A 27,549-nucleotide genomic window follows, 5' to 3' on the forward strand; every position below is an offset into this window, starting at 1 on the left:
TTTCTGCCTCCGTTGCCACCAAAATTTCTCAGGGAGCGACTTCCGCTGCTAGCCGACAGCGGGCCTTTGACCACCTCAAGGCTCGTTTCCGCCGCCGTACAAGTTTTGGTCAAGCCATTCCTGTTTTGCGAGCGTTGCAACGAGGCTGTCGTCGTTGTCTAGTGGAAAGTGGGATCACACTATAAGTCAAGGATGACGCGACCTCAGATCCTGTTTCTCGATGCTTACGACTCGTTCACGAACAACATCGTATCCCTTCTCATAACCCTGCTTGACGCCGATGTTCACGTCTTACCGATTGACACGCCTTTGCTAGACCAAAACTCGCTAACGTTTTCGGTTGATTTTCATCGGGAATTATCACGTTATCATGCGGTAGTTTGCGGGCCTGGGCCCGGCTCCGCCGAGAATGAGACGGATGTTGGGCTCATGAGATGTATTTGGAGATTGCAAGATGAGCATCTCCTGCCGGTTCTTGGTATTTGCCTTGGATTCCAGAGCCTCGTTCTCAGCTCGGGCGGCAACGTGAGGAGGCTTCAGCGGGGAATGCACGGCATGGTTCGCGATATTCAGCACGAGAAATCTGAGGCGACATGCGCCGAAGATATCTTTGGTGGTGTTTCCGAGTTTAAAGCAACCCTCTATCACAGCCTTTGTGCCGACATCGGACAAGACTCCATCCCAGATTCAACATGGGCAAGCAGGCGTTGGCGTGCTCAGGAGATGGCACCCGAGCTGTTGCCTCTGGCGTGGGTGGACGAGCAGAGGGACAGCGGCCGCGAAAGAATTCTCATGGCCGTCAAGCACAAGAGCAAACCCTTTTGGGGCCTGCAGTACCACCCAGAGTCAGTCTGCACGCAGCCGGCAGGCCATGCGGTCATCAGCAACTGGCTTCGCGAAGCCATGGCGTGGAATCGAAAGGCGAACAGAAACGTGCTGAGCGGGGAGCGGTTTCTGGCAAGGAATGCTGTGAAGCCGAGTCTTCTCTGCGAGAACCACGTCGCGGCTCAGGGAGGGAACGCTACCGTCCTCGAATGGACAGAGATGCCGACGCCCCTGGCGACTGTCGGACTTGACTGCGAGTACATATACAAAACCATCAGCCTCCCGGCGAACGTCAAGGTACCGGACATCGTGGAAGTGCTAAAGAGCGGTAGGATGGAACACATCATTCTGGATTCGTCCAACTCCAGCAGCATGGCGACGGGAGCTGCGGACGTTCGGGGTCGATTCAGCGTCGTTGCTCTGGATGTGGAGGAGTCTCTGCGAATCGAGCACCACGTCGGAGACGATTTTGCCACGGCCCGTATCCCTTCGATTCAGGGTCTGCCCGTTGACCTCGTGGAGACTGTTCCATTCGGATCACAAAAGAACATTTGGCATCTCCTCTCCGGGTTCCTTGAGAAACGACGCATCCCAGGCTCAGAGGAGCTCGAAACGCCGTTCCGAGGAGGCTTCATGGGCTACCTCACTTATGAGATGGGACTCAAGGGGATCGACGTAGCGGTGGCTGCTGACCGTGGGCATCAGAGGCCCGACCTGTGCTTCGCTTGGGTTACGAAGAGCATCGTGGTCGACCACGTTAAGGGCTTGCTACACGTCCAGCATCTTCAGAAGCGGAAGCTCAATGCCAACTTTTGGATCGACTCCGTGGTGGCATCCCTACAGACGTCCCATCTCTGGCAAGCATCGGGCAAGGCCATCGTCAACGGGTCGGATGCTTCAACCGTAGCTACGAGACCTGTCATTCGGGTCCCTGCCGCCGACGAGTATGAAGCCAAGGTCTCCCATTGTCAAGAATTCATCGCAGCCGGCGAGTCGTATGAGCTGTGCTTGACGGATCAGACAACCATCACCTTGCCCGGACGCCCGACAAAAGATCACGCCCCGGCCGCCACCAACGGCCTGGCCGACGGACACCCCTCGGAACAAGGGAAGTCCGCGTACGTTGCGCCGTGGAAGTTGTATAAGACGCTCAGAGCTCGCCAGCCAGCCCCGTTCGGCTCCTTTATCCGACTCGGCGGCGCGACGTTGATCAGCAGCTCCCCGGAGCGCTTCCTCGAGTACGATGCCCACGGCTTCTGCTCCATGAGGCCGATGAAGGGCACCGTCCGCAAGTCGAACCAGGTCGCCACGCTGGCGCAGGCTGAGGAGATTTTGCACGTGCCCAAGGAGGAGGCGGAGAACCTCATGATTGTGGATCTCGTCCGGCACGACTTGCACGGCGTCTGCGGCTCCGGGAACGTCACGGTGCCACACCTGATGAAGGTGGAAGAGTACGCGACGGTCTTCCAGATGATTACGATCGTCAACGGCCAGCTGCCGCAGCCGACAACAGCATCGGGTGCCGATCGCCGTCACACAGGGCTCGATGTCCTTGCGGCTAGTCTCCCGCCGGGTAGCATGACTGGAGCCCCGAAGAAGCGGAGCTGTGAGCTGCTGCAGGAAATTGAAGAGCATAAGGAAAGAGGTCTGTATTCCGGTGTGGTGGGGTACATGGACGTCACTGGCAAGGGGGACTGGAGCGTCACGATCCGGACCATGTTCAAATGGGACGACGAGAATGCGCCACCAGAGGAGGGCGAGACGGAACCGAGAGAGGTTTGGCATATCGGAGCTGGCGGCGCTGTGACGATTTTGAGCACTGCTGAGGGGGAGAGGGAGGAGATGTTCACCAAGTTAGCGGGGCCTTTGGGCGTTTTCGCAGACGTATGAGCGGTTCGGATCCGAGACTGTTTGCGAAAGGGGGGTACTGTCTTTCTAGAAATGGCTTACTGGCGTTTACAATGTGATGAGGGATTATCCATGGTGGGGGTGTTTGGTTGATACCTCAACGTATCTGGGATATTAGACTCTGGACCTTCACGGGTATTAGACTCAACTTTAGACGACCCGGATCATCCACACGAAAGCAGAGAGAAATAAGATCATAAATCCATGTTGTGATATCAGCTTCCGCGGTTGTCATTGGGAATTAGATGGTTCTGTCGTTGCAAAACAAAAGGAAAATGAGGAAACGCCTGCCTGACGGAATGATGCTGGATATACATATGAAGCCCCAAGTAAAGCGCACCGATCCCAATTCCCACTTGTCGGGTTCCCGAACTCAAGCGCCACAACGTTTCCGACCTCGTCTCGTCATACTGTACACGTCTGCCGCCAATCTGGTTGAGATGCGAATGCCCAATCACTGCTTCGCCTACTTACTCATGCCGTCATATGTCCTGAGTCGTTTCTCCCGATCTTAGTCAGAAATCCTGCTCCTCCTGAAAGAACATGCCGAAGCTGATGATGGTTCCATAAATGAGGAGACCACCGATTATCGACATGACCATTGCCTCGACCTGGATGAGATCGGCGTGGGCGAGAACGACTGGCAGGGCTGCGGTAGAAGAGTGTGGTTAACAATACAATCTCTCAATGAACAAACAAGACAGGCAAATAAAAGCTCACCAATTCCCATTACCACCATGAAACCGGTGCAGAAGCGGCCGAGGTCCAGCACGGCTGAGCCGGAACCCTCGCCAAAGTCATCAGGGTTGGTGCATCGCGAGCAGACCCAGTTGGGGATCGGGGCCAGCACGTAGGTGGCGACGACGAGGAGCGGGTAGTAGACCTTCCAGAGGGCGCAGGAAAGAATGACGAGGAGGAATCCGACGGCGAGAACGAAGGAGAGGGCGATGATGGTCTTGAGCCCAGCGGTCGGCATCGTGGATTGTTGAAAGGTGGGCTGTGTGCTTTCTGGTTTCCTTGTTTCGGACGGGTATCGACGTCGGAGCTGGGTGTAAAGGGCCCCGCCGGGGCTGCAAGTCGTTCCTTGGGGGTATTGAGGGGAGGTCGGTTGGGAAATTTTAGGGGCGTTTGTCTTTTGAATTGGGGTCGTCTGTTGAATGGTCGTGGGAGAGCTTCGTGGTGGTGGTGGTGGTTGATGGATCGGTCGTGTCGGTCGTATGGCAGTCCGCGGCTAGGCTGGCAGGCTGAGCTTCGATGCTATGGCGGGTCTAGGCCTGACGCACGAAGACCGTCGTCAGCGCACGGCACAACCTTGTTCCAGCAGCCGGGCAGCCTCCAATGAGAACCCGCAAGTGGTAGGAGAATGTCTCCGCTCGGAAAGACCCCGGCTGTAAGTGAGGTCAGGTATGGGGTCAGGAATGGTGTACGTACCTTACCCAGAGAGATGCACGGAGCACCTCGCACCCTGGCTCCAGGCTGAGAGAGTGCTACGAAAGCTCGACCTGCCTTGAGCTGGGCCTGGCGTGCGGGAGGGACGCTTTATTATCCACCAAGCTCTCGCTCTCCCATCACCGACTGCTCGCCCAACAACCACGAAAAGCACCCCGCGATCGTTTCTCTCCCTCCCGTCCCTCTAAACCACACCGACCCGCTACACGAATACTCGAAGTTCCTCCCGTTCCCAGGAACCACCGAACTGCCTAACGAAGCTACGAATCACCCCCCACGCCCGCCATGTTCAGAAACAATTACGACAACGACTCGGTGACATTGTAAGCTCTTTGGCCCGCTTCTTCAGCCTCCCCTTCCAGCCTCTCCGGTTTGGTCGTGGACAAGGCACATGCCATGACAGAGAGCTGACCTTTAACGCCTCGCAGCTCGCCGCAGGGCCGGATATTTCAGATCGAGTATGCAGCCGAAGCAGTGAAGCAGGGCTCCGTGGTAGTGGGCATTGCCAGCAAAACACACGCCGTCCTAGTCGCAATCAAGGTACGACGTTTGCCGAAACCTGGGATCCCTCCCTCTTGCTTTACCCTCCACAACCACTCATCAATCGAAACTCGCGGGCCTTTACCATGAAGCGCACGAAACTAACATGTCATTCCTCCCCGACAGCGCAACGCCGAGGAGCTGTCCTCGTACCAAAAGAAGATCTTCACCGTCGACGAGCACTCCGGCATCGCCATTGCAGGCCTCACCTCGGACGCCCGCGTCCTCTCCAACTTTATGAAGCAGCAGTGCCTCGGCCACCGCATGACGTACGGCCGCTCGATGCCCCTCCGCACCCTCGTCGACATGATTGGCGAAAAGGCCCAGATCAACACCCAGGTCTACGGCAAGCGGCCCTACGGCGTCGGTCTCCTCGTCGCGGGCGTCGACGAGCGCGGCCCCCACCTCTTTGAGTTCCAGCCCAGCGGTATGACGGAAGAGATGGTCGCCTTCGCCATTGGCGCCCGCAGCCAGATGGCCCGCACCTACCTCGAGCGCAATATTGACGCCTTTGAGACGTGCTCCCGCGAGGAGCTCGTACAACACGGCCTCAAGGCCCTCAAGGAGAGTCTGGTCCAGGACCGCGAGCTGACGGTGGAAAACACCAGTGTCGGTGTTGTCGGATACACTGAGAAGGACGGCGTGAAGACAGTCCAGCCGTTCAAGCTGTACGACGGCCAGGACGTCAAGGAGTGGCTCGACAGCGTCGCGGCCAGCGAGGGTCAGGGCGGTGGCGAGGAAGGCGGTGAGGGTATGGAGGTTGACGGCTAAGCACTGCCAGAATTGCAAACCTAAGGATAGAGGCGCGGATGGAATTCTACGTTGCGTTGGTCTAGGTCGGATTGTCACCAAACACCCTCCCACCCGGGGTTTGGCTGATTGGGTCCGACTGTGGGAAGGAACGCACCGTACCTGGACGCACGGAGCCGGCCCGTTTAGACTTGTACCAATACACTACAAAAAGGAGATTCGACAGCCCAAGAACGAGCTGCATCCGATGATTCAAGAGACAACAAGAAGACGTGCAATCAATGTGCTTGCTGGTGACTCGAGGCTGAGACAGGTACCTGAAGATGCCGGTTTGCTTTCTTGGTTGTGTAACTCATGAAGGTCTATCAAAACTACAATACGTGCAGCCAGCACCAATATGACATGATAGATAACCGACCGATTCCCCCGTCTCCTCCTTCCTTCGAATGTCTTATCCCGTGTGTCACCAACGATTGAAAGCAGGAAGACTGTTGATCCCTCGCTCGCTTCTTTTTATCCAACCCGACTACCGACTACCTACTGAGCCTGAATGCAAAGAGATTGGGAAACACGAAGGGCGCCAAGACTCCGGTACACATCCGCTTTTACATTGCACAAACTCGACCGTCGCCACTGTCTCTCCGTCCCTGGTTCCTGCATGTTTCACTCAACAAGGTCGGTTTCCTAGATAGATTGCCGTTGGGTTGCCTCTCACTTAGGAGTTGGTCCAGTCGAGCTTGAAAGTGGCCGCCGAGACTTGGTAATCTCTGAGGGCCGTGATGGCGCCCTCGGGGGTGGTGGCGGTGACGAGGATGTCGGCGTTGGCGGCCTTGATGAAGCCCTCCTCGACGCTCTTGTTCACCCACTCTAGGATGCCGTCGTAGAAGCCGTTGATGTTGAGGAGGCAGATGCCCTTATCGTGGATGCCCAGCTGGTTCCAGGTGGCCGTCTCGAGGACCTCCTCGATGGTGCCGTAGCCGCCGGGAAGGGCGACGAAGCCGCTGCCGGGACCGCCGGCGAAGACCTCCTTGGCCATCATCTGCTTGCGGGTGTGCATGTCCTTGACGACAGTGGTGCGACCGTAGACGGTCTCGTCGGGGACATACATGTTGTCCTTGTTGATGGTGCCGTAGGTGCCGTCGCGTTCGTACTTGACGAGGGCCTCGGGGATGATGCCATGGACCGAGTCTGGGCCGGCGAGGGCGACGAGGGACTTCGCCACCTCGCCCATCAGACCGACGGTTCCACCGCCATAGACTGAGACGTTTGTTAGTCAACCTTGAGCTAGAGAGTGTTTGCTTGTGGTTTTATCTCTCCATGTTTCATCTTGTCTGAGAAGGGTTGCGCCACATGTTGTCATTGATGCAGTGACTGAGACTTTATCGCTGCCCATATCCGTGGGCGGTGACGGGAGTCGAAAGACTTGTATGAGATGAGAAGTGAGAGAACAGTGACTCACCTAGATCAATGTTATTCTCTGCCATGATCCTTGCCAGCTCGCGAGCGGCTTCCATGTGCTGAGGTTTGAAACCGGGGGAGGCGCCGCAGTAGACACAGATCTTGGTCCTCTTCTGCACGCCATTTGTGGTACCGTTGGTGTTACCATTCGTGGTGCCGTTGGTGCTGATGCCATTACCACCAGGCGTGCCATCCCGGGATGCCGGGAATGATGGCAAGGGAGAAGGGCCGCCGGACTGCATGGTAGTTTGCTACTTGCTTGATTTGTGATAGAAAGAAAGTTTCTCCAACGGAAACTCCACGAATAGAAGGGTTCTTTGATTTAAACCTTAATTTTTGGGAGGAAGGAAGGAGCTGTTAGAATAGCTTACGAGTGGGATGGTACTCGATCTTAAGACTAAGATGTGCAGTTGTTGGAGGCCAAGATGGCGGAGAATTTGTGGGGAAAGATAGTATGAGGTTCCGTTCCGGCGAAGAGACAAGAGTCACAACGGAAAGAAAGTACCCGGAGGACGCCGCTTTTCTGCGGTATTTTCTCAAGGTTCTGGAATTGGACTTCAAGTAAAGAGCAAGAAGAGCAAAAATCCCCAAAAAAGTCCAGAGAAGAAGAGCCCAAGAGAAAAACTGAGAGTCGGAGGAATAGACAGATGGCGGTGAAAAGCAGCCCTGTTATATACGTCCCTCGAACGGTCCAAAAAGGGAAGCGAGTTTGTCTTGTTGGTTGGGATGAGCTCAGGGCAAGTGGACAAGTGTGTTGTTGGCGAGTTGGTGTATCAATTATCCTGGCAACCACCTGAAGGGCAATAAGAAAGAAAAAGAAAAGAAAGATTGGACGAGGCGAGAGGAAGCACAGATGGGAATGAGACAACGAGATGTCAGTTACCGCCACGGCGCATGGCGACGGGCCGAAGCTCTGGGATTAGCGTAGCAGCTGGGACAGTCAATGGCTTCAAAGGGTTCGCTCGGGGATCTGTGGCTCCAGTGCCGGTACAGTAGTGTACGCTTAGTCGATGCGCAGTATCCCAGCTGCGGAGGAAAAGCAAAGCAGACTCCAGACAGCCCCCCTCGCTGGCTGCTTAACCAGAGACGAGGAACGGGGTCGGGTGACGGTGGTTGACATGGACGTGGACTTGGGACGGTGACAGGAGAACGAGAAGACGGATCCGGGACCTGAGCTAGTACAGAATAGTCAGAGGTGCCTTTGTGGAAGTCTGGACACTTTCCATCGACTCTATTGAACTCGACTGGATCAATAGTTCCCGAGACCTGATGGGTTTGGGTGCACCCCAGTTTGCCTGCGTGTTGGGTTTGTCAACTTGTAACGAAGTGTCCAGGTGACATGTCGGAGGCGAGGTCTGAGTCCAATGGAGCGCGTTATTCGACCTCGAAGACTCTGAAGCTGCCGGGCTTGGCTGGGGCGTCACATTAGGATATCCATCCGGAGCCGGATGAAGCAGACCAGAAAGGCCCGCAATGTCGATCGGTACCTTACTCAGGAGCCGCCGCAACGATAGGGTATTCGGGTCATGATAAGAACGGGAGCTTCCAGACGTCTTAGTAAATGTAACCGGCGTCCAAATTAGCGAAGAGCCGAGCATTGTAGAGACACGGAGGACACCATGACGCAGTGCGAACGAGTGTCTTTCGATTCGAGGACCCGTCGCGTATGCCGGTATGACGAACGACGGCTACCCGCGTGTGCAATGTGCCGCTGACGAATGGACGGAATGGGCCACGGGAGGCCGTGTTCGACGTCGATTGGGCTGGCTCTTCCTTTGTACGTTGGTTGGCAAGATGATGGATGACTCGATGTACAAAACATCTGCCAGGTTGTTAATGGAACCCAACCGACCCTTGCTTCCCAGTCAAGCAAGAACGCAGATGGGGTAATGGAGTACGGAGATTCAATGCCTCTCTGGCAGGTGCATCCAGCATCGAGAATGCACTTCCAGCAGCTATTAATTGAGCCCTTTCAGCGTCTTGAGCCCCTGTCTCCTCCCAAGCCCTCTGCGCCATTGTACTGGGATCGTGGCGGCGCCTCGGCCGTTGATTCGCCCGAACAGCACGCAATTCGTCCCGCCCGCTCCCCAGCCTCCAGGGTCCAGTGCTCAACTTTTGCGGTGCTTTCCGTGGCCAGGTCGATATCCGTAAAGACTTTCCGACTTCACTCCTTCAGCAACCGATATCGCTGACATCCTCGGTATCCGCGCCGGAGAAGGACACGGTTTCGCTCGTCATCCTACTTGACGAGTTACCCTCTTGCGACAATCAGTAGCCGAGCTGTTCAACGCCATCGGTAGCCGAGTCCGTCGTGCGACGTCCCCGCACCATTCCCACGAGCACGCGATCTGTCCTCCGCAAGTTCGCGTTTCTCAACACTCTCCCAAAACATTGTCGCGCATTGTGCAAGATGTCCCAATCCAATGCGCCAGCCGCCGCTGGTGCTCGCCCTGCCACCCAGCAGCAAGAACAAGGCGTAAGTATATTGCCCTCCACCCACCGCCCACCGCGCTTCGCACCAAGAGACCTCAACTGACATAGCGATTGTGCAGGGCATAAGCTTGATGCAAAAGCTGCTGCTTGGAGGATCGTTGTACTTTGGCATGAACATGCTCATGAACAACATGTTCCAGAAGACGCAGTCCGGTACCCAGGTGAAGGATTCTGACGGCAAGGTCATCAACGTACCCGCGAATACCGAGGACATCCCGCCGTACCTGCTCCGCCCCAAGGAATTGGACGAGGGGGCGACTTGGAGCCAGATCCCGCGCAAGCTGGCACCGATATGGCCCATGGATAGCTACATCGACGTAACTGTCACCCTGTCCGACACCTTTGTTCCGATCCCGTTGTCACAAACGCCCCCGGAAAAGGTTGTTCTGAAGGAAGAGAAATTCAAGATTGGCAACTACAGCGAAAAACGCTCCATCGATACCACCATCGACGTGCCACCCTCTGTGCAGAACAACGGCACTCTTTGGGGACACTTCTACGTCTCACTCCCCGGAAGCCAGCCTGATCCTCATGTGGAGACCTACGACCCAGCTTCTGCCTACTACTTTGCATTCCCTCTCACCCAGTACATCCCCAAGAAGAAGGAGTTCAAGACCAGATCGCTCCTGGAGGGCAAGGCCGAGCAGGAGGTGGAAGAAGTGGCCGAGGAGCAGGACAGCGGTCCCATCATTGCCAGCTACTACCACCCGAATGCCAGCTTCTCCATCATTCCCAACACTGGAGTGCTCGACTACCGCCAGACCCATCCCGCGATTCGCCAGTTCCTCCACATTGAGCCGACTGGTGCCAGAGATGGCTCCGGTCAGCATTCGTGGTATTGTAAGTGACCCTCCATGTTATTATTGAAGGTAAATCTAATTATTATAGACCCTATCCTGTTTGTCAACACCTTTTGGCAGCTCAAGAGTCAAATGATCCTACTCAACGACACAGTGACGTCTGTTCCTCTGCACATTGACCTGAACAACATGCGTTCGTGGCAATTCAACACCATGGCCGCGATTGAGGCCAGTGCGAAGGAGTCGGCACGTCAGGCTGCTTACGGGGGATCTCTACCCGGTGGCGGTGACGGCTCTGAGATTGAGATGGTCAAGGAAATATTTGGTGACACGAACCCGATTCTCCTCGGTATTACCATCATTGTCAGCATTGCGCACATGATCCTGGAGACGCTCGCCTTCGGTTCCGATATTGCGCACTACCGCAAGAAGAAGGATAATGTCGGTATTTCGGTTCGTTCCATCCTGGCGAACGTGTTCATGCAGTCCGTCATTCTGCTTTACCTCATCGACAACTCGCAAAATACCAGCTGGATGATTCTAGGTGGCCAGGGAATTGGTATTGTCATTGAGCTATGGAAGATTACCACCATTGTCAATGTTGCAATCAAGGCTGCACCACCAGGCTCATGGCTGCCATTTGCCATCGTCGTCGAGGACAAGCACAAGCTCAGTGAGACGGAGGAAAAGACCAAGGAGTACGATGAGATTGCCTTCAAGTACATGTACATCGCTGGTGTGCCTCTGCTCATCGGCTACGCCATATACTCGCTGGTATATGAGACGCACAAGTCTTGGTACTCGTACATCATCGCCACACTTGTCGGGTCGGTTTATGCTTATGGCTTCCTCATGATGGTTCCTTCGCTCTATATCAACTACCGGCTCAAGAGCGTTGCCCACATGCCTGGCAAGGCCATGATCTACAAGTTCCTCAACACATTCATCGACGATCTATTCGCATTCACCATCAAAATGCCATTCCTCCACCGCCTGTCCACTTTCCGTGACGACATCATCTTCTTCATCTACCTCTACCAACGCTGGGCGTACAGAATCGACTACACTCGTGTCAACGAGTACGGCCAGGGTGGCGAGGATGAAGAAGAGGATGGCGCTGCCAAGGCCAAGGCCAAGGAGCTGCTCGAGAGCGATCCCACTGTCGAGAAGGTGAAGCAATTGACGGTTAAAGCCACGGGGGCTGACAGCGGCAAGGCAAAGAAGAGAAAGTAAACACCATACATGCTGCACGGCAGAGGAAGAGAGTGTGGCCAACATCGTGTACATCAGACCTGGGTCCAGGCATCAGGCAGGAGATCTTGGCGACTATGTGATAAGGGACATGTAGCCGTCTCACATAGCTACCTTAATCGAGAACATACGTCTACGGACGCAATCAAGTCCAGTCTCGTCGCAAGTCACATATCTCGCGCATGGTGCATCTCAGCTGCAGAAGCATAACTACCATATGCACGCTTGGACAAACGACGAGACGACTAAGAAAGTGTTGAGGAAAAGCAACAATATAGGTAATGTTCAGCTGATTCGGCTGAAAAGGGGGCTCCGCATGTCTGTGTACAGGGAGATCGGACAATCCAATCAATCTCTAGGCAGAAAATCTCCAACAGATACATTAGTATAATATCCCACCGGACAGGTCGGTTATTGCCTAGGTAATAGAATTGCTCCCTTCATGGCATGAAAACTCTCATGAACGTCGCTTCGCGGCTAAAGATGCCGTGGAGAGACGCGACAGTCCCCCTACCAAGCAGGGACCCCAGCAGAAGAGTCGCTTGCCGGGGGCTCGCAGCTATCGGAGCCCCGTGCCTGGTAGGGCAGAGACAAGCTCGTATGTCGCCGCGCCTATCAGAGTGTCCCGTTGCGGAACCTGGAAGGTGATGACGCCAGGTCCCCTCCAACGGTGGTGTTTTGGTGCTAGGACGTGCCAGCTCCACGTTCTGCTTGCTCTTGTTCTTCACCCAAGGTACCGCGGTAATTAAGCACGTTTAGGCAAGGTCAGCACGCAAGGTACCTAGGTATCCGGAGCTCCTCCCACTGCTCCCCCTACCTTACTTATGGACCATGGAGACCTTTTAGTGTCGGTCTTTCGTCAACAGGTGGAGTATTGCGGGATCTGTATACCGGAAATAGTTCAGAGTGATTGCCGCCGTTCCTGAGCAGTGAGAAATGGCTCTTGGCCTCTCCTTGAACTCGGTTGATCGGGTCTTACCCACGCAATGGAGAATTTGAATGGAATGGAGACGAGGCGAGCGCATAGTGTCTATTTGCTAAAATGAACGTGGTTTGGTGGTGGTTTCATGGAAGATGAATGATTTGAAGGGAAGGGGGACGGGGGGGGCGGATGGTGTTTTTTTGGTAAAATAAAGGGGGTTTGGGGGGGTTTTCATGGAAGAGGAATGGGTTGGGGAAGGAAAAAAGCCCCCCCCCCCCCCCTAGCCCTTTGGGCCCCCAGTTGGGACCTACAAAATGTCATCGACAATACGAAGAATTCAAGTTGCCCAAAGCAGTCATGGCTGACCTGAACATCCACTCTCAGAGGCACCTCAAAACCTAAAGTTCCCTCGACTCTCTCTGTCTTTGACAGCCGCAGAGGAGGATTGGATCCAGTCCGTTCCATCGGCCAGCCAGGTGGTTGACCAAACGCACCAGGACCGACCAGGGAAAAATAACAACCGAACGCAATCTTTCTCAAACTCCCCAGTCTCATTCTGAACTCTGTGTCTCCGTCTCGTACCTTTTATTTTCCCTAAACCTTTCCTTCCACATACCTACCTACACTTCCCTTCCTTCACCATCTTGTCGGTCCCTCTGTTTGCCACATGCCCGGGTTCCCCCGTCCATCACTCCAAGTTCGTCCCATGCGTCCGCTCCGGTCATGACATACGGACGGCCGCATAGGGTTCTCCAGCAACCACCTCAGGAAATTTACTTTGAAGCCCGCCTAGCACGTATCAGAGAGCGAGAGCACAAGCACAGGCACACAGGCACAGGCAGAGGTCGCCGAACCACAGCGAACGCACCCGCCAAGCAGAGCTCCGGACCGTCCGTTCAATCGACGGGGATTCGAGGTCCACGCTGCGTCGTACGCAGTGGAGTTCCACAACACGTACCTGACGTTTCTCATCATCCCAAATAGGGTCATCCCCGGCACCCCGTCGCTTCAAGGGGAGGGAGCCAACGCCTACTCTAGGGGAAACGTAACCTACAAAACCTGTTGGGAAGGTGTGGCCGTGCCGCCCGCGTGCCTGCGCCCGCCGTCCGTCATTCACAACGCTGTCCCCTGATCCCCCGGTCGGGATATTTTACCCCCCAAAGGGCCCAAAGCCAAAGGGGGCGCTCAACGCCCATTTATCATTGGGGCGCGCGCCGCACCGCACCGCGGCAAACCGACTACCCCTCGATCCCATTGTCGTGTGTCGACCGCCGAGAAACACTCTCCTGATCCCCTCGACGATTCCTTCGAAAAGGAAGCTTTCGAGGGAAACGTAGGGCTTGCCGAATCATGAGCAGCCCTACCGTCGGGTCCCTTCTGGCTGCCATTGCGACACTCGTCAGTGATGGCCTGCGTATCTTAAGGTTCGCCGATAAGCGCCAATGGGGACCTGACGAGCACGAACAATTGCGCCTGCTGGAGGATACCCTCAACGATGCCAAGAAGGACTTCCAGGAGCTCTCTGTGCTCGTCAACGGACAGCGCTATTATATGAACGACCGCAAACGTGAGTCCACAAGCGCACTTACACCGTTTTCCATTGCTCTGCGCTTCCGAGGAAGCTTGATCGAGGCTCTACAGACCCCCGCGGTATAGCGGAGGGAGGCCTCTGCGATTGTCAGCCGCCTCCCCGCCAAATCTCGCTTCATGCTAGCTCGCGTCACGCACAACTAACCACGAATCCTTGCTAACTGTTTGTACTGAAGCTCCGTCAATTGCCGAATTACGAGCTTTACAGTCCAAAATCGAGCATCATATCGAGAACTTCAAAGACTGGGCGAGGACAGGCGGGCCAATCAACCCAGTATGGGCAAGAGAAACGACGCAACTGCGCCGCGAGCTGCACCGCGCACAATGCCGAGCGGCTGGGAGGATATTTGCGGCAGAGCAAGAGGCCTCAGCAAGGTGTCTGGGCGCCTTTCTCGTTCACAGAAAACAGCGTGAATGGCAGAACCAACCTGCTACCTCCGAGGAGGAGCACCACCGACGACACGTGGAAGAGGTAGTGGCATGCAACACGACTGGCAAATTCGAACGGTTTGGTGATGGAGGTATTGCATTCGTGTGCGACTTTTGCGATGGCCATCTGGTGTGGGAAGACCTGGAGAGCATGCCATCATTACGCACGGCCGAGGAATCCAGCACGCGCCCAGTACCGCCCATTTCACCGACAACCCAGATGCCACACTGGCAGGCGACCGGCTTCACAGCAGGCAAGCGACGAGAGGAGAAGACGGTCGTTTTTGCGCCTCTGGCGATAGCGAACCACATGGCACCGTATCAGGGAGACTGGGTAGCCCGACTCCTATGCCCTTTTTGCGACGAGGCGCCGTATACCGAGGCAGGCGGGGACAGCGACGACGAGATGCGGAATGCCCAGGACGAGTCCGGATTTGATGATCTGCAGGCCTTCCAAGAACACTTGGAGTGGGAACATACGGTGGCGTCGATACCCGCTGTCCCCTTGCCCAAGGCAGCCAAGGATTGCTTGGTGATGTGACACCATTAATTCGAAAATGATGTTTATTGGTGGCGGTTCATTCATGTACATATATTCAAAGCGCGTGGTCTTATCAATGGCGAGGCGTTGGGGGCTTCCACAGGGGGCGGATATTGTTCTTCCGTACCTACGACGCATGGAATTATCATTTTATTCGACGACAGACGGCTATTTTATGAGAGCTGAGATTGCCCTCATCACTAGCAAGACTAGATTCATGCAGCAACAGAGATACCACAGTCAGGTAGTGCTAGATCGCATTCCACAATAAGACTCGAAACCCAATTCTTTGGTTTGTTGCTCCTCTCCGTCTTCTCCTGCGCCCGCCTGAGAAGTCCGTACCGTAATTTGATTGATATACATGAACTGAGAGAGATGTACACTCGCCAATATAATAACGCCCATTGCCGTGGAACCTCTGCCCACCCCAGGGCGAAGGCTCCCCCAAGAGGGTCCGTCCCTTGTCCCCCACGCACCGCCAAAGAGATCGACCCTCTCAGAAGAAACGCCACCAAAAGAAGACGATAACGATGAAACCCAGCGCGCCCAGCGGGCCGTACTGCTTCAGCAGCAGTTCCCAGTTGATCCTGACAGCGGCGCGCCTGTACTTCTTGCTGTCGTCGCGCAGGCGGGAGCTCAGCTCGCCCATGCGCTCGAGGGAGTCGCCGCGGTAGAGCAGGTCCTCAATATTCTTGGTCATGACCTTGGTGACATCGCGCAGCTCGTCGTTGAGCTTGTCGAGGTTTTGGGAGGCGCGGGCGTCCGAGTAGGTGGACTTTGTGCGGGAGATGAAGGTGTCGAACTCCATGAAGGCGTAGGGGCGGAGGGAGGGAGAGTGCAGCTGGGAGACTTGGTAGGTTGTTGTGAATTCGCGGGCGAGGTCGGAGAGGTAGGTGAAGGCCAGCTTGCGGGGGTAGGATTTGTCTGTTATGCAGATGAAGGTGATGTCCGAGTCCATAAAGTAGCTGGTTTCGCAGAGCAAAGGTTAGCAAAAACGATCGGATTTCCTCTTGTCTCTTTTCTCTCTTTTCTATTGGGTTTTCGGTCGGTGTATAGGGGAAGGGGGTGGTGGACGGACTTTAGGTTGTAGGCGCCGCTTTCGATGCTCGCTTGGGGTTCCGAGTTGCGGGTGAGCTTTCGCAGGACTTGCTTGATTTGCGACTTGACTTCGGAGACGGCTGCTTCTTGTTGCTCGTCGTCGACGGAGGCGCAGAGCATGAGGCCTAGGAGCTGCGGTGTTAGTTGAGGGGGGCTTTTTGTATGGGACATGCCCGGGATGAGAGAGAGAGAGAGAGAGCGCGCGCGTACCGTCGAGCCTTGCTATTTGAGTTGAGCGAATCATTGTGTCTTGTGGTTTTGTGTGGCGTCTCGGGAGGAAAACGTATGAAGTCGAGGTGGTGAGGGCGATTGTTGCTCCTGGCCTCCTTTGTTGTCACTCGCAGAAAAGGTGGGTTATAGTAGCTATCGCCGGCTGGTTTGGTGTTGTATCGACGTGTCCTCTGAGACGGCTCGTTGCCAATCCCGAGTGTATCCGGATGCGCGAGCTGACAAGAGGTTGTATTTGAAAGTTAAGGTATCTCCGACTGGTTGATCAAGTCACGGGTACTGTGTTTAAGTATCCTCGAGGTGTTCGTTGTTGTGTCCCTTTTTCCGAGCCAGGGGTCGCTTTTTTGCTACCTAGCAAGTAAATCAAAACCCTCGATCGCCGTCGACAATAGGTCCTGTAGGGACGGGAGCTCTCCACATAATGGGGTTGAAGATGACACCATGGGTTGTCACCACTGGCCAATTGGGGGGCTTGCGCGGGAGTGTTACCCCTGCGTTTTGGTATGTGGCGCTCGTGGCTCGGGCCATCCCAGCCTTGTTTTACCCAGTGTGTTATCCGTACTTTATGGAGACCACCTCAATTCACTCAGAGCTCTGGTGAGTTCTTCAAACCACCTCACTCACTTACACATTTTTAGGGAGGTGTGGTGTGGGAGCGTAGGTTCGTTGAGACATTGCGCTGTACACCTATTCCGCGATTTTTTGTCAGGAACTACCTAATCCTTCTCATGAGACTCAAATGAATAGAACTTGGATGCCTCATTTGTTGGGTTGTTTGAAATTCCGTCTTTAATTTTGACTTAGAGTTCCGTTTGTAAGTTCTCGCTTTGTGTCTCTGGGAAAGAGCTATTTGAGCAAAGAAGGTCCTTCCTATCTTATACTGCCAATCTGGGACACGTACCTTCTAGATGCTACACATTCTCTAGCAAGGTTCTTTGAATTCCTTTAGCTAATTTCCGGTCCAGAACCCAACCCATGGACACTGTAAACGTGAACTGGCAAACGTCCTCCATTCGCCCCGCCACCCACCCATGATGGGAGTCGCATCACCAGATACAGAAATGGCAGACGCCTGCGTTCCCTGCTCCTCCTGTCCCTCCTCATCCTCTTCCTTCTCTGACCTCTCCCCTCCACCCTCGTACAGCTCAGACTACGAGAAACGCTCACAGAAGGCCAAGGAAAACCCCCCCTTAAAGACTGTCAACTCACTCGACGACTGGGACGATCTGGGATCACCACCCACCGGCGCACAATTGCCCAACATGACGCGACGTTCGGCGCGCAACTCGAACAAGCCCAAGCCCCTCATGCCTTCCCCACCGAGGGTGCTCAAGAGAAAGCCGCCTACCAGAGTTGTGCCCAAGAAGGTCCCGAAATGGACTACGCAGAAGCTCCTGACGGATCCAAAGTCGCCGCTCGCCAGCGCCGATTTACGAGTGAGTAAATCCAGCCGCAGCTTGAAAAGGATGATGTCACATCACTTCAGGCTTTCTCCATTCGACTCAAGTGCGCTAACCTACCGCCATCCTTCTAGGCGATGCTCTGCCAGCCAGCGGCGTGGGACATACTCACCAAAGGTGAGCGCGCCGAGATCGTCGGCCTCCTTCCCGTTGGCACGCGCATCCTCGACGCCGGCACCGACGACGCCCGTCCGGACTTTGATGCCCTTCGCAACGACAACAACTTCCGTCACGACTGTGCCACGTACGCCGACAACATTGCACTGGGGAAGCACGACCCGGAGTGGCTTGAGCAGGCGTGGGGCGCGCGCGAGCGGCGACGGGCGGGCGACTTTGACGGCTATGTTGCGCAAAAATTCGAGGATGAGTGGTCGTGCGAGTTGCCAGAGGGTTTCAGGCCGAACAGGAGTGGCGAAATGCCGGATTCCGCTGCGCTTGCGACAGTGAAGGAGGCCCCCGTCAAGCAGAAGGAGGAGTCCACAAACGAGGAGGAGGATGAGGTCATTGATCAGGCTCAGGCGGAGGGAAGTGTCATCAACCAGGCGGAGGAGATGAAACAGACGGCTACAGTTGAGGACGTCACAGCTACCGCGGACGCGAAGAATGACGTTGGCATGGCAAAGGTCATTGAGGCCGAGGACCTATCGGGTGTCAAGCTTGGGTCTCCTATTCCTGAAGACACCGTGTCGGTGAAGCTTGGTACGCCTACTCCCGAGATCTCCCCTGTAGATCTGGCGTCTGCTATGCCCGAATCCTCTCAGGTGCCGCTTGGATGCGTTGCTCCTGAGAACCCATGCCCAAAGACCGATCTTCACGGTTCAGGCTTACAGACAGAGAAGCGAAAAGAAAACGAACAGGCAATTATGGAAGGAGACGAACAAAAGCCCGTCCTCGAAGAGGATCTTCGTGCTGGCGACGTTCAAGAGGACGTGAGTGCGCCAGAGCAGCGACCATAAGGGCCGATTAAGGGTTCATTATGAAAGGATTTCCTCCAAATACAGCATCACGAATCATGATTCACGAGTAGGACCGGAATTGGGGCATATTGGGGATGATACCTATCTGTTGAGCGACGCAGGATCTTCTGGATTGTCGACTGGAGGGGGAAAGAGCGTTTCTTTGCAGAGACCCGATAGCCGCGGGATATGGAAACGCGACCCACGCAATTAAACCCCCAATTTCAAGAGTAGATCCATGATCGTGATGGAAGACTTGGTGTCGGCTTCGGTGAAAGTTGCTGTTGTTGACGCCCGATGGTAGTAGTCTCGGTCAGTGCCCCACATCACCGAGAAACCCAAAATAGAGTGGGCGAAAAGCGTCAACCACAGAAATCTTACGTTTGCAATCTTTACTTTCAGTCGTCTTACTGCCTGTTCCAAGCAGCCTACCCTTGCTGAGAAAACAGCAAGACCAGCCTATTTTCTCGAGACAAAATCAGAGTAACAAAAAAAATTCGCGGGACCAGACTTTGAGACTAAACATTGCTCAGCAGTCCCATCTCCCGAAAAGTCGCATTGCTTTTGGGGACCCCCTTCAGGATCAGCCACGATGGCCCCCTCGGCGGAAAACCACAGTCGGTCGCATAGCCTCTTGCTGTTCCAGAAGCTGCTCAATCTGAGGGACGGCGCGAGCCCTTTGACCTTGGTGCTGGACAGTCTTGAGCAGAGCGCAGCGCCAGTTCTACGGGAGTTCGTCTCTAGAGCCAAGGTACGCGCCGTTGATTACTACAGCTCTGTAGATAGAAACTATTGTACACCGGAGAAGAATGGGACTATTTAGATTATCCTTCTTCAGTTGTTTGCACTTGGAACGTTGGATATTAACGAATTATATAGGTTGCAAAGGCCAAGGTGATTCTGCTCTCCTTCGCGACGCTCAAGCGCCCGCGGAATGTGGACGTCGTCGTCAGAGCTCGCGGGAAGAACCTTAAGGCTCTGAGAGCAGAGATACTGTCACATTATCCAAAGATGGATCCCACGGCAGCCAAGGGTGCACCTTCATCTCAAAGTGAGTGGCCTCTTCTTTTTGGCCTCACCGTGACTCTCTGACTCACATCTCGACAGAAACAGTGGTGCTGCTCGACTCTCTCAACGAGCTCGCCACAGCGGCGCCGCAGATTCTGCCTAGCTTCCTCTCCAGCATCATCATGCCGACGGTGTCCTTAGTAGCGGTGTACCACACCGACGTACCCCTCGTCCTCCCGCGTACGGTGAGCGAGTACGAGCCTCACCCGCTGACCGTCCTCTCTCATCTGGCGACCTCCATCCTCAGGCTGTCTGGCTTGCGGCAGGAGATTGAGCGCCAGAAAGCGAGGAATAGGAGTCTGCAGGAACCCGAGTGGGGTCTGGGAGAGGGACGGGAGGGCGTCCTTGTCGGCCTCAAGGGCGATGTCAAATCGGAGGATTACCACGGTGTTGTAGTCGAGATGGAGGTCAGGAGGCGGAGCGGACGGGCCATGGCCGAGAAGTTTGTCATTCTACCTCTTCTGAATGGACAGGCTTCTTCCACTGCTTCTATTGCTGTTGCCAAGGGGTCGAGGATTTTCCTTCTTTCGGAGCACCCCGTGTTCGCTGCCCCGGAGGGTTCGGGCGAGGCAGATGCAGGGCACGAAGAGGATGAAGAGCCGGAAAGCACCTTCAATCTGGGTCTCACGGAGAAGCAGCGGCGGGACAGAGAAGGCATTGTTCTGCCTTATTTTGACGCCCAAACGGATATAGGGGCTGGTGAGGGTGGCAGGATCCTTTATGAGATGGGTAGAGAGGATGACTTCGATGACGAGGAGGATGAGATATAGGCGGCCTCAAAACACGCACTTATGACTACGAGACACACGCTTGCCGCGGGCAACATGAATAGTGAAATGCCTTGAAGGCATCTTGGACGTCGAATGTGAAGGGTGGTCGGTCACGAAGGGACTTTGGTGAGGTGGTGTCTAGGCACCGTACCTTCGGAGTATTGTCACTAGGCAGCCAACGTCAAGTGACTCACCCTCTCCCCGCATTGAGGCCAAAACATGAATCGGAAGAAGAAACGTACTGCCGCTGGCTCCCGTCGCAAGGCATCAAATATCAACCTACGAATCAAGAAATTCGGTCCTGCCCGTCGAATAATACGGCACTCATCAAGGTATTTCGAGTACGTACCTTACTGATTGTGGGCCGTCGCACAGGCCATCCCCAAAGACTCTATGAAGTCCTCCTCCCACCGCTGTTTTTCATCCTTTTGTCTCTTTTTCTCCTTAGCTCTTCTTTGCCTTTTGGCTTAGATCAAGTGTAGTATCTGTTCTTTTCAGTTTAATATCTGGAAGTCCCCCAATGGGGGACAATCAATATTATTCCTATTTTTGATCTTTTGGGCAGCGGTCCCTTCGGCTTGCCGTATACCGCTTCCCACCGTGTCCCTGGTATCACACTGCCTCCAGGCGACGCAAAATGCTGCGGTTTTTCATTGCTTGCTCTGGATTCTCCAGGGCAGTGAAGAAGAGATGCTAAATAAAGTTACTTGGGATGTTCCCACGTGATTTTGCCGGGGAAAAGGAGATACCGCCTCGGAGGACGATGGCAATCGCAGGCGAAGCAGGTCACGATGCTCAAGCTCGATAGTTGATGGTCTTGTATTTAGTTAGAGAGTGCTACCCGAATTACCACGCAGAACCCGCTAGAGATAATAGCTCCGCAATGGTCTCAGTGGACCAGCGTGTCTGACAACTGAGCTCCTGCAAGGCTCATGCGCTAAAGATTCGGGGGCGGAAAGCTTAAACTCTGCCCAATTAAGCACTTTCGAGGCCCTTACTGTTCGCGCCATGTTCCTTGAAGAGTGCTGTACCCAAATTTTTCTCTCAGCCTTACCGTGACGTTATTGCTCAAGCATTACTTCAAGGTACACACACCACACACACCGCGAAGCATTATCACCTCTCTCCGTCGCAAAATTTTGAAAACCACTCACAAAATGGGTCGCGGACGTGATAGCCGACAGGCCTGGGATGAACCTGACCGACGCAGTCGCCACGGCGGCGGCGGCGGCCCACGAGACCGCGAGAGCTACAGAGATCGCGACGGCAGACGAGACGACCGCGACAGGAAAGACGACGGTGGCAGGCGATACCGATCCAGATCCCGCGACCGTCGGGACAGAGATAACCGCCCCAGATCCAGAGACCGCGAGAGCCACCGTCCGCGCGACGATCGCGATGGCGGGAGGCCGCCGCGCAGAGACCGCGGTGGCTGGCAGGGCCGAGACGATAGGCGACGCAGAGACGATGATGAGCCGGCGGCGGACGAGCGGCCTCCAAGGCGACAGTTTGGAGACGAAGATGAGGGACAAAGTAAGTTCACGCTTGGTTTCGTTTGGCTGGTTTCGGCACCGGAGACTGACACTTGTGCAAGATACCCCACGCGACAGAGACCGCAGACGATCCGCCTCCCCTCGTCGGAGCGGCAGCCCGCCACCTCCCCGTCGCGAGCCGGGCGGATACACCGAATCTCTACCTACGCGAACAGTCCCGAGGGGAAAGAAGGAGCAGCACACCATGTCCTTCAAGGTCGGACGGCACGACTCGCCGCACGTCGACAGCGGGAGGGACAGCGAGCGTGGGGACACGCCGATGACGACGGGCCGGGGCGATCGAGAGGCAGATGAGGAAGGCGACGACGAACCTGAGCCCGAGGTCGAAGACGACGATATGGCGGCTATGCAGGCGATGCTAGGCTTTGGCGGGTTCGGCTCGACAAAGGGTCAGAAGATTGCGGGAAACAACGTCGGCACTGTGAGGAAGGAGAAGAAGACCGAGTATCGTCAGTATATGAACCGACAGGGCGGTTTCAACCGGCCCCTCAGTCCTGGGAGATGAGTTCCATCTCGCGAGCACGTTGAAGATTGGTTCTGGGGGTTCACGGTCCCTTGGAAAGCGGAGGTTTCGTCACGATGGGACGACAAAGCCTGACTTTGCCATGGACGGGCAGCACTAGGTACGCTTCACACTTGTATTGATTTTGAGATACCTATAGATGGACAAGAATGAAGAATATTCACATAGCAGAGTCCGTGTAGATATGCTTGCCTCATATCGACTTTGACCTGGCTCAGCCTGACGCAGTTGACGCGGGCGCGGGTGGTGTGGATTCCCTTGGCTTTCCTTCCTTTGCCTCGGCCTTGAGCTCGCTGTCGAAAATGTCGACAGCCAGACTCGCGTCCACAAAGTCCTCGAGCTCCTCCGTCACCGTCTTGAGCTTCTCCTTGACCGCTGTTGCACCCTCGAACCCGACAATGTGTCTCGCTGGCGGGTTCTCGTGGCCGCCTATGGCCGTCAGAGCGTGCACCGTCTCCAGCACGAGGCGATCCGTAGCGCTGGGCGGCAGCTTCGGGTACCGCACCTGGACCTCCTCGGTCTCGTTGAGGTCCGGCACCGCGGTATCTGGGTTCATGTTGAGAACGTTACCGAGCATGTCGCGGATGCTGGGCGCTGGGTTGATCTCGGAGTCGTACCACGGCAACTGAGGCGCGAAGATGATCTTATTGGTGAGGGATTGGATTTCCTTGTTGGGCTGTACAATGGTGACTTTGATGTTGAAGGGGGCAATCTCGTAGGCTAGCGAGTCGCAGAACCCCTCGAGTGCCCAGATGGCTGAAGTGTAGATTGGCATTCCTGGCGTGCCGATGTGACCGCCCGTACTGGAGAGGATGATGATGTGTCCCGTGTGTTGAGAGCGTAAGAGTGGGAGAGCGGCCTTGATGAAATTGACCTGGGAGAAGAAGATTGTCTCGAACTGGTCGCGGACCAGGTTTTGTGTTAGGGGATTGGTGGATAGCTCTTCCACGCTCCCCACGACGGCTATCGAGGGTCGTCAGCTTGCATCACTTGCATGAAGGATGCTTGTCGTGAGATACCTTCAGATTTGCAGCATAGGAGGATGTCGATCCTGCCAAATACTTGAACGGCCTCAGCCACGGCGGCGCCGCATTGGCCCATCACGCGCCCATCGCAGCGGATGCCGCGTATCCTGTCCTTCCAACCTTCGCGGTCCTTGCGGTTGCTCTTACACTCATTGATCAGCTCTCTAAACTCGGCGCTGCGACCATCGTCCTCAATCTCGCTCGGCGGCAGACACGCGACAACGTAGTCACCGTGGCCTAGGAGCAGTCTGATGAGCCTGATGATGAGTGGGGAGAGAGCTGTAGTCAGGAACCAAGTCCTCGGCGAATTGTGCGTAGCTGAGGAGTGAATTAGCCAAGAGGTGTGCTGCCAAAGAGCCCGTGCTAAGGTAGTGAGAGATGCTCACGGAAAGACGGTGCGGGAATGGAGTGGGAATGCTTCGCCGCGTCCGCCCCCTTGCGGTCCGCCATGCCCGGCGACACTTCTGACAAATCCTCGTCCCTTTTACACGCGAATCAGCTCACGAACCCGTACGACATCTGTCGAGATGGACAAATGAATCAAATCAGCTGCAGGTTAATGTACGGATATCAAAACGGTGGATACGTGGGACGGAGTTATGTAGGTCAATCTTGGAGTGGGAGGGCAGAAAGACGAGAAGGGGGAGGGATATTAATACATTATCTTATTGACAACTTCCTAAGGAGAGGCTGATACGGCGATCTCAATCACAAGGGGCCACGTTCGGGAACGGCTAGACGTGCCATTAAGGTCGCATTCCCTGGGTGTAGTCTGCAGAGGGCGTCGATCGAGGGGAGGGGGGCGTGGTCGTTCATCAACTGTGGATGGGGTTGAGAGGAACACGACACTGGACAACAAGCCGTTCCAGCCCAATCTCTATATCACACCCCTGTTGAAGAGGGACCTCGGGAGGGGGAAAGGCCCCCAAGGCCCCCCAAGCCCCCCCCCCCCAAAAGGCACCCCCCGCCCGCCTTGCGCACGCCGCATGCTCATGCTGCCCAGCACGGATCTCACAATGCAGTGCCCGAAGCGAGGGGGCCCACCACGGGCCAGCACGGCGCGGTTCCAGCGGCATCCCCACGCTAGAATCCGGGGAACAACCCCTCCATCCACTCACGTCATTTTTTTTGGTCCTTGTTTCCGACACCGGTGTCTCTTCCGCATTTTGGCGGGGTTACTTGTCTGGAATACCTCCGTCGCAACTTTTTTTTCTGGCACCACCGCAACTCCGTCCTCGGTGACTCATTAGAACCAGTCTCAACCCTATATAAAACTAATTGATCAACGATTCTATTCTCCGCGTCGAACCCTTCTTGAGTCTGCCATTGACTGAATCTGTCAAACCCTTTCTCCCCCGATTCCAATTGACACCGCCAGAGAACCGCTTCCCATCATGCCCTCACGCGCCGACATCACCTACTTTGGGGCTGGCCCCGCGCTGCTGCCCACCGATGTCCTCGAGACGGCCTCTCAGGCCCTGCTCGACTTCAACGGCACCGGTCTAGGCATTGCAGAGCACTCTCACCGCAGCGAGATCGCGACCAAAATCATCGAGGAGGCCAAGGCCGACCTGGCGACCTATCTCGACATCCCCTCCGACTACGAGGTCCTCTTTATGCAGGGCGGCGGCAGCGGCGAGTTCTCCGCCACCGTCTACAACTTTGTCGGCGCCTGGGTCGCCCGCCAGCGTGACGCCGTGCTGGCGAAGCTCGGTGTCTCGGACGAGAACGACGAAAAGGTTGTCGCTGAGCTGCGCAAGATTGTCGACGAGAAGCTCAAGATCGACTACCTTGTTACTGGAGGCTGGAGTCAAAAGGCCAGCGCCGAGGCCGCGAGGCTACTCGGCCCGGAGTTTGTCAATGTCGCCGCCGACGCCAGGAAGATCAACGACGGCAAGTTTGGCAAGATCCCTGACGAGAAGGACTGGAAGCTCAGCAAGGACGCGGCAATGGTCTACTACTGCGACAACGAGACGGTCGACGGCGTCGAGTTCAACGGCTTCCCTGGTGCGCTGGCGCCCAAGGAGAACGGCGAGAACCCCATTGTCGTGGCCGATATGTCCTCCAACATCCTCTCGAGACGGATTAGCGTCAAGAACTTTAGCGCCATCTTCTTTGGTGCGCAGAAGAACCTCGGTTCGACCGGTATCACCGTCGTCGTCATCAAGAAGAGCCTCCTGGCTGCGCAGCCCTCGCCTGCGCTGATGCGCAAGCTCGGTCTCCCCATTGCCCCCGTTATTCTCTCATATGAGACCATTGCCAAGAACAACAGCTTGTACAACACACTGAGCATCTTCGAGTGAGTCATCTCCCCACAACTAGCCAAATTCCTCCTTCTGCACTTTACTTACCACTATGTTACAGCGTCTACATCGCCGGCCAGGTCCTCAAGAAGCTTCTTCGCACTTACAAAGACAAGGTCGACGGTCAGGAGGCCATCGCTGACGAGAAGGCCTCCCTCATCTACTCGGCCCTCGAGGCCCACCCCGACATCTACCACATCGTCCCCGACAAGAGCGTTCGCTCGCGCATGAACATCTGCTTCCGCGTCACCAAGGGCGGCGATACTGACGTCACGGAGAAGGCCTTCCTCAAGGAGTCCACCGCTCAGGGCCTCACCGGCCTCAAGGGCCACCGCAGCGTCGGCGGTATCCGTGCCAGCAATTATAATTCTATTCCTCTCGAGGGTGCACAGAAGCTGGCCAAGTTCATCGAGTCATTCGCCAAGGCCTAATGGTTGTTCAATATAGACGCATTGTCTTTGTCTCACACCGTCGATATAATGATACCATGTAAGAATACATGAACCAAAAAAAGGAGGGAAAGGTTACTGGGAAATAAAAACAACGCATATTGGGAATTTTTTAGGGAGCCATGATTTAATTCAACATTGTTCTGCCGGGGGCTTATGGCTTCACTTGAAAACGTCGTTTCTCTACAAGGCATCAGTGAGATAACCGTGCATTGTTGGCGCATGGATCGACGTAACGGTAGGTGGTCTTTGGGATATAAGAGAGGACAGGAAGTGTCGTACATCGGCTCGGCGTCCATATCTCAGATCTTTGCCAACTCTTTCTTCACTTTCTCCTCGCTGCAGACAGGAGCCAGATTACATCATTGACAACCCGCTCACTGGTGCCTCGGACACTCAGACATCGCGCTGGCATCTCTGCTCTGAGAGTAACCCGCCGGAGGATTTCATGTGGCCACGATTTCTGTCCAGACTTAGAAATGCATTCTATCTCGAGCCAAGTTCATTCCCCGCCGAGAGAGAGATTGCCAGACTTGAAGCTCGCTCGTTGCGCACCACCTCTTCTCACCAGTCTGCGGAAGCACTTCGGTTGCAAGCGGCCACCAAAAGCCTCCCACCAAAGTCGGTGGCTGTCTTCCTGAGCAAGCGCTGATTTCAGCATGGAACCGGCTGCTTCTTTTACTTTGACCAACCTCCTTTCTTGGCCGAGGTGGAAGAGTCTAACAAAGACTGACAATCACCTTTCCGACAGGAACCCAGCTTCCTCTGCCTTTTGTGGTCAGTTCTTGCCTTGGAGCTCATTGTAGTCCGCAAGCCCGCCCATCCACATTTTCAGTTTCTTTACCACTTGCCTTGGATGATCCTGGACGTATTTTCAGCAGCCATGCTCGATTCATGATGGCGGACACCATGAATAGAGTGAGTATGTATTCTGTCAAAGCGATGTCCGTCCTCGGTATCCATCTGATGCCATCGAGTGCGGTTGGGGCATCATACCCATACATGGGTCTTTCTTTGAGGAAATCACTGGCTCTCGGACTTCACCAGGAAACAGAGGAATTAAAATGAAATCTTCTTCGCAGAATTCTGACAATCAAGCTCAACTGACCGAGATCGATAGCTCAAGGTGTCATCGCAGACCACCTGCCCTAGCCAAGCAA

General features: G+C 55.2%; 12 protein-coding genes across 12 annotated transcripts; 8 read left to right on the top strand and 4 right to left on the bottom strand.

Moving 5' to 3' along the window:
• Nucleotides 1-192: 192 nt before the first annotated feature.
• Nucleotides 193-2,715, top strand: CORC01_09272 (aminodeoxychorismate synthase; the record flags this gene model as incomplete). Its single annotated transcript, XM_022620901.1, has 1 exon — nt 193-2,715. The coding sequence occupies one exon, from the start codon at nt 193-195 to the stop codon at nt 2,713-2,715; it is 2,523 nt and encodes an 840-aa protein (XP_022472562.1).
• A 533-nt stretch (nt 2,716-3,248) lies between these two features.
• On the bottom strand, nt 3,249-3,709 carry CORC01_09273 (vacuolar protein sorting 55; the record flags this gene model as incomplete). Its single annotated transcript, XM_022620902.1, has 2 exons — nt 3,249-3,382; nt 3,454-3,709. The coding sequence occupies 2 exons, from the start codon at nt 3,707-3,709 to the stop codon at nt 3,249-3,251; spliced, it is 390 nt and encodes a 129-aa protein (XP_022472563.1).
• A 758-nt stretch (nt 3,710-4,467) lies between these two features.
• Nucleotides 4,468-5,493, top strand: CORC01_09274 (proteasome A-type and B-type; the record flags this gene model as incomplete). The annotated part of the gene is made up of 3 exons (XM_022620903.1): nt 4,468-4,505; nt 4,611-4,722; nt 4,849-5,493. The coding sequence occupies 3 exons, from the start codon at nt 4,468-4,470 to the stop codon at nt 5,491-5,493; spliced, it is 795 nt and encodes a 264-aa protein (XP_022472564.1).
• A 694-nt stretch (nt 5,494-6,187) lies between these two features.
• CORC01_09275 (uncharacterized protein) lies at nt 6,188-7,172 on the bottom strand (the record flags this gene model as incomplete). Its single annotated transcript, XM_022620904.1, has 2 exons — nt 6,188-6,729; nt 6,932-7,172. The coding sequence occupies 2 exons, from the start codon at nt 7,170-7,172 to the stop codon at nt 6,188-6,190; spliced, it is 783 nt and encodes a 260-aa protein (XP_022472565.1).
• Nucleotides 7,173-9,340: 2,168 nt separating this feature from the next.
• On the top strand, nt 9,341-11,456 carry CORC01_09276 (cleft lip and palate transmembrane protein 1; the record flags this gene model as incomplete). Its single annotated transcript, XM_022620905.1, has 3 exons — nt 9,341-9,406; nt 9,483-10,263; nt 10,312-11,456. The coding sequence occupies 3 exons, from the start codon at nt 9,341-9,343 to the stop codon at nt 11,454-11,456; spliced, it is 1,992 nt and encodes a 663-aa protein (XP_022472566.1).
• A 2,290-nt stretch (nt 11,457-13,746) lies between these two features.
• On the top strand, nt 13,747-14,956 carry CORC01_09277 (uncharacterized protein; the record flags this gene model as incomplete). The annotated part of the gene is made up of 2 exons (XM_022620906.1): nt 13,747-13,963; nt 14,163-14,956. The coding sequence occupies 2 exons, from the start codon at nt 13,747-13,749 to the stop codon at nt 14,954-14,956; spliced, it is 1,011 nt and encodes a 336-aa protein (XP_022472567.1).
• Nucleotides 14,957-15,452: 496 nt separating this feature from the next.
• Nucleotides 15,453-16,298, bottom strand: CORC01_09278 (transporter sec22; the record flags this gene model as incomplete). Its single annotated transcript, XM_022620907.1, has 3 exons — nt 15,453-15,921; nt 16,035-16,179; nt 16,265-16,298. The coding sequence occupies 3 exons, from the start codon at nt 16,296-16,298 to the stop codon at nt 15,453-15,455; spliced, it is 648 nt and encodes a 215-aa protein (XP_022472568.1).
• Nucleotides 16,299-17,343: 1,045 nt separating this feature from the next.
• On the top strand, nt 17,344-18,698 carry CORC01_09279 (uncharacterized protein; the record flags this gene model as incomplete). Its single annotated transcript, XM_022620908.1, has 2 exons — nt 17,344-17,718; nt 17,817-18,698. The coding sequence occupies 2 exons, from the start codon at nt 17,344-17,346 to the stop codon at nt 18,696-18,698; spliced, it is 1,257 nt and encodes a 418-aa protein (XP_022472569.1).
• A 493-nt stretch (nt 18,699-19,191) lies between these two features.
• Nucleotides 19,192-20,536, top strand: CORC01_09280 (histone acetylation protein 2; the record flags this gene model as incomplete). The annotated part of the gene is made up of 3 exons (XM_022620909.1): nt 19,192-19,449; nt 19,578-19,749; nt 19,806-20,536. Coding segments are annotated over 3 exons (1,161 nt in total), but the record flags the coding sequence as incomplete, so codon positions are not given.
• Nucleotides 20,537-21,693: 1,157 nt separating this feature from the next.
• On the top strand, nt 21,694-22,594 carry CORC01_09281 (uncharacterized protein; the record flags this gene model as incomplete). Its single annotated transcript, XM_022620910.1, has 2 exons — nt 21,694-22,069; nt 22,131-22,594. The coding sequence occupies 2 exons, from the start codon at nt 21,694-21,696 to the stop codon at nt 22,592-22,594; spliced, it is 840 nt and encodes a 279-aa protein (XP_022472571.1).
• Nucleotides 22,595-22,826: 232 nt separating this feature from the next.
• CORC01_09282 (short chain dehydrogenase/reductase) lies at nt 22,827-24,087 on the bottom strand (the record flags this gene model as incomplete). Its single annotated transcript, XM_022620911.1, has 3 exons — nt 22,827-23,575; nt 23,632-23,955; nt 24,024-24,087. 3 exons carry the CDS (start codon nt 24,085-24,087, stop codon nt 22,827-22,829), a joined length of 1,137 nt encoding a protein of 378 aa, XP_022472572.1.
• A 944-nt stretch (nt 24,088-25,031) lies between these two features.
• CORC01_09283 (phosphoserine aminotransferase) lies at nt 25,032-26,371 on the top strand (the record flags this gene model as incomplete). Its single annotated transcript, XM_022620912.1, has 2 exons — nt 25,032-25,936; nt 26,002-26,371. The coding sequence occupies 2 exons, from the start codon at nt 25,032-25,034 to the stop codon at nt 26,369-26,371; spliced, it is 1,275 nt and encodes a 424-aa protein (XP_022472573.1).
• Between the last annotated feature and the right edge of the window lie 1,178 nt (nt 26,372-27,549).

Source organism: Colletotrichum orchidophilum, assembly GCF_001831195.1.
Source record: "Colletotrichum orchidophilum strain IMI 309357 chromosome Unknown Scaffold_83.1, whole genome shotgun sequence".
In the NCBI taxonomy this organism is placed as follows: domain Eukaryota; kingdom Fungi; phylum Ascomycota; class Sordariomycetes; order Glomerellales; family Glomerellaceae; genus Colletotrichum; species Colletotrichum orchidophilum.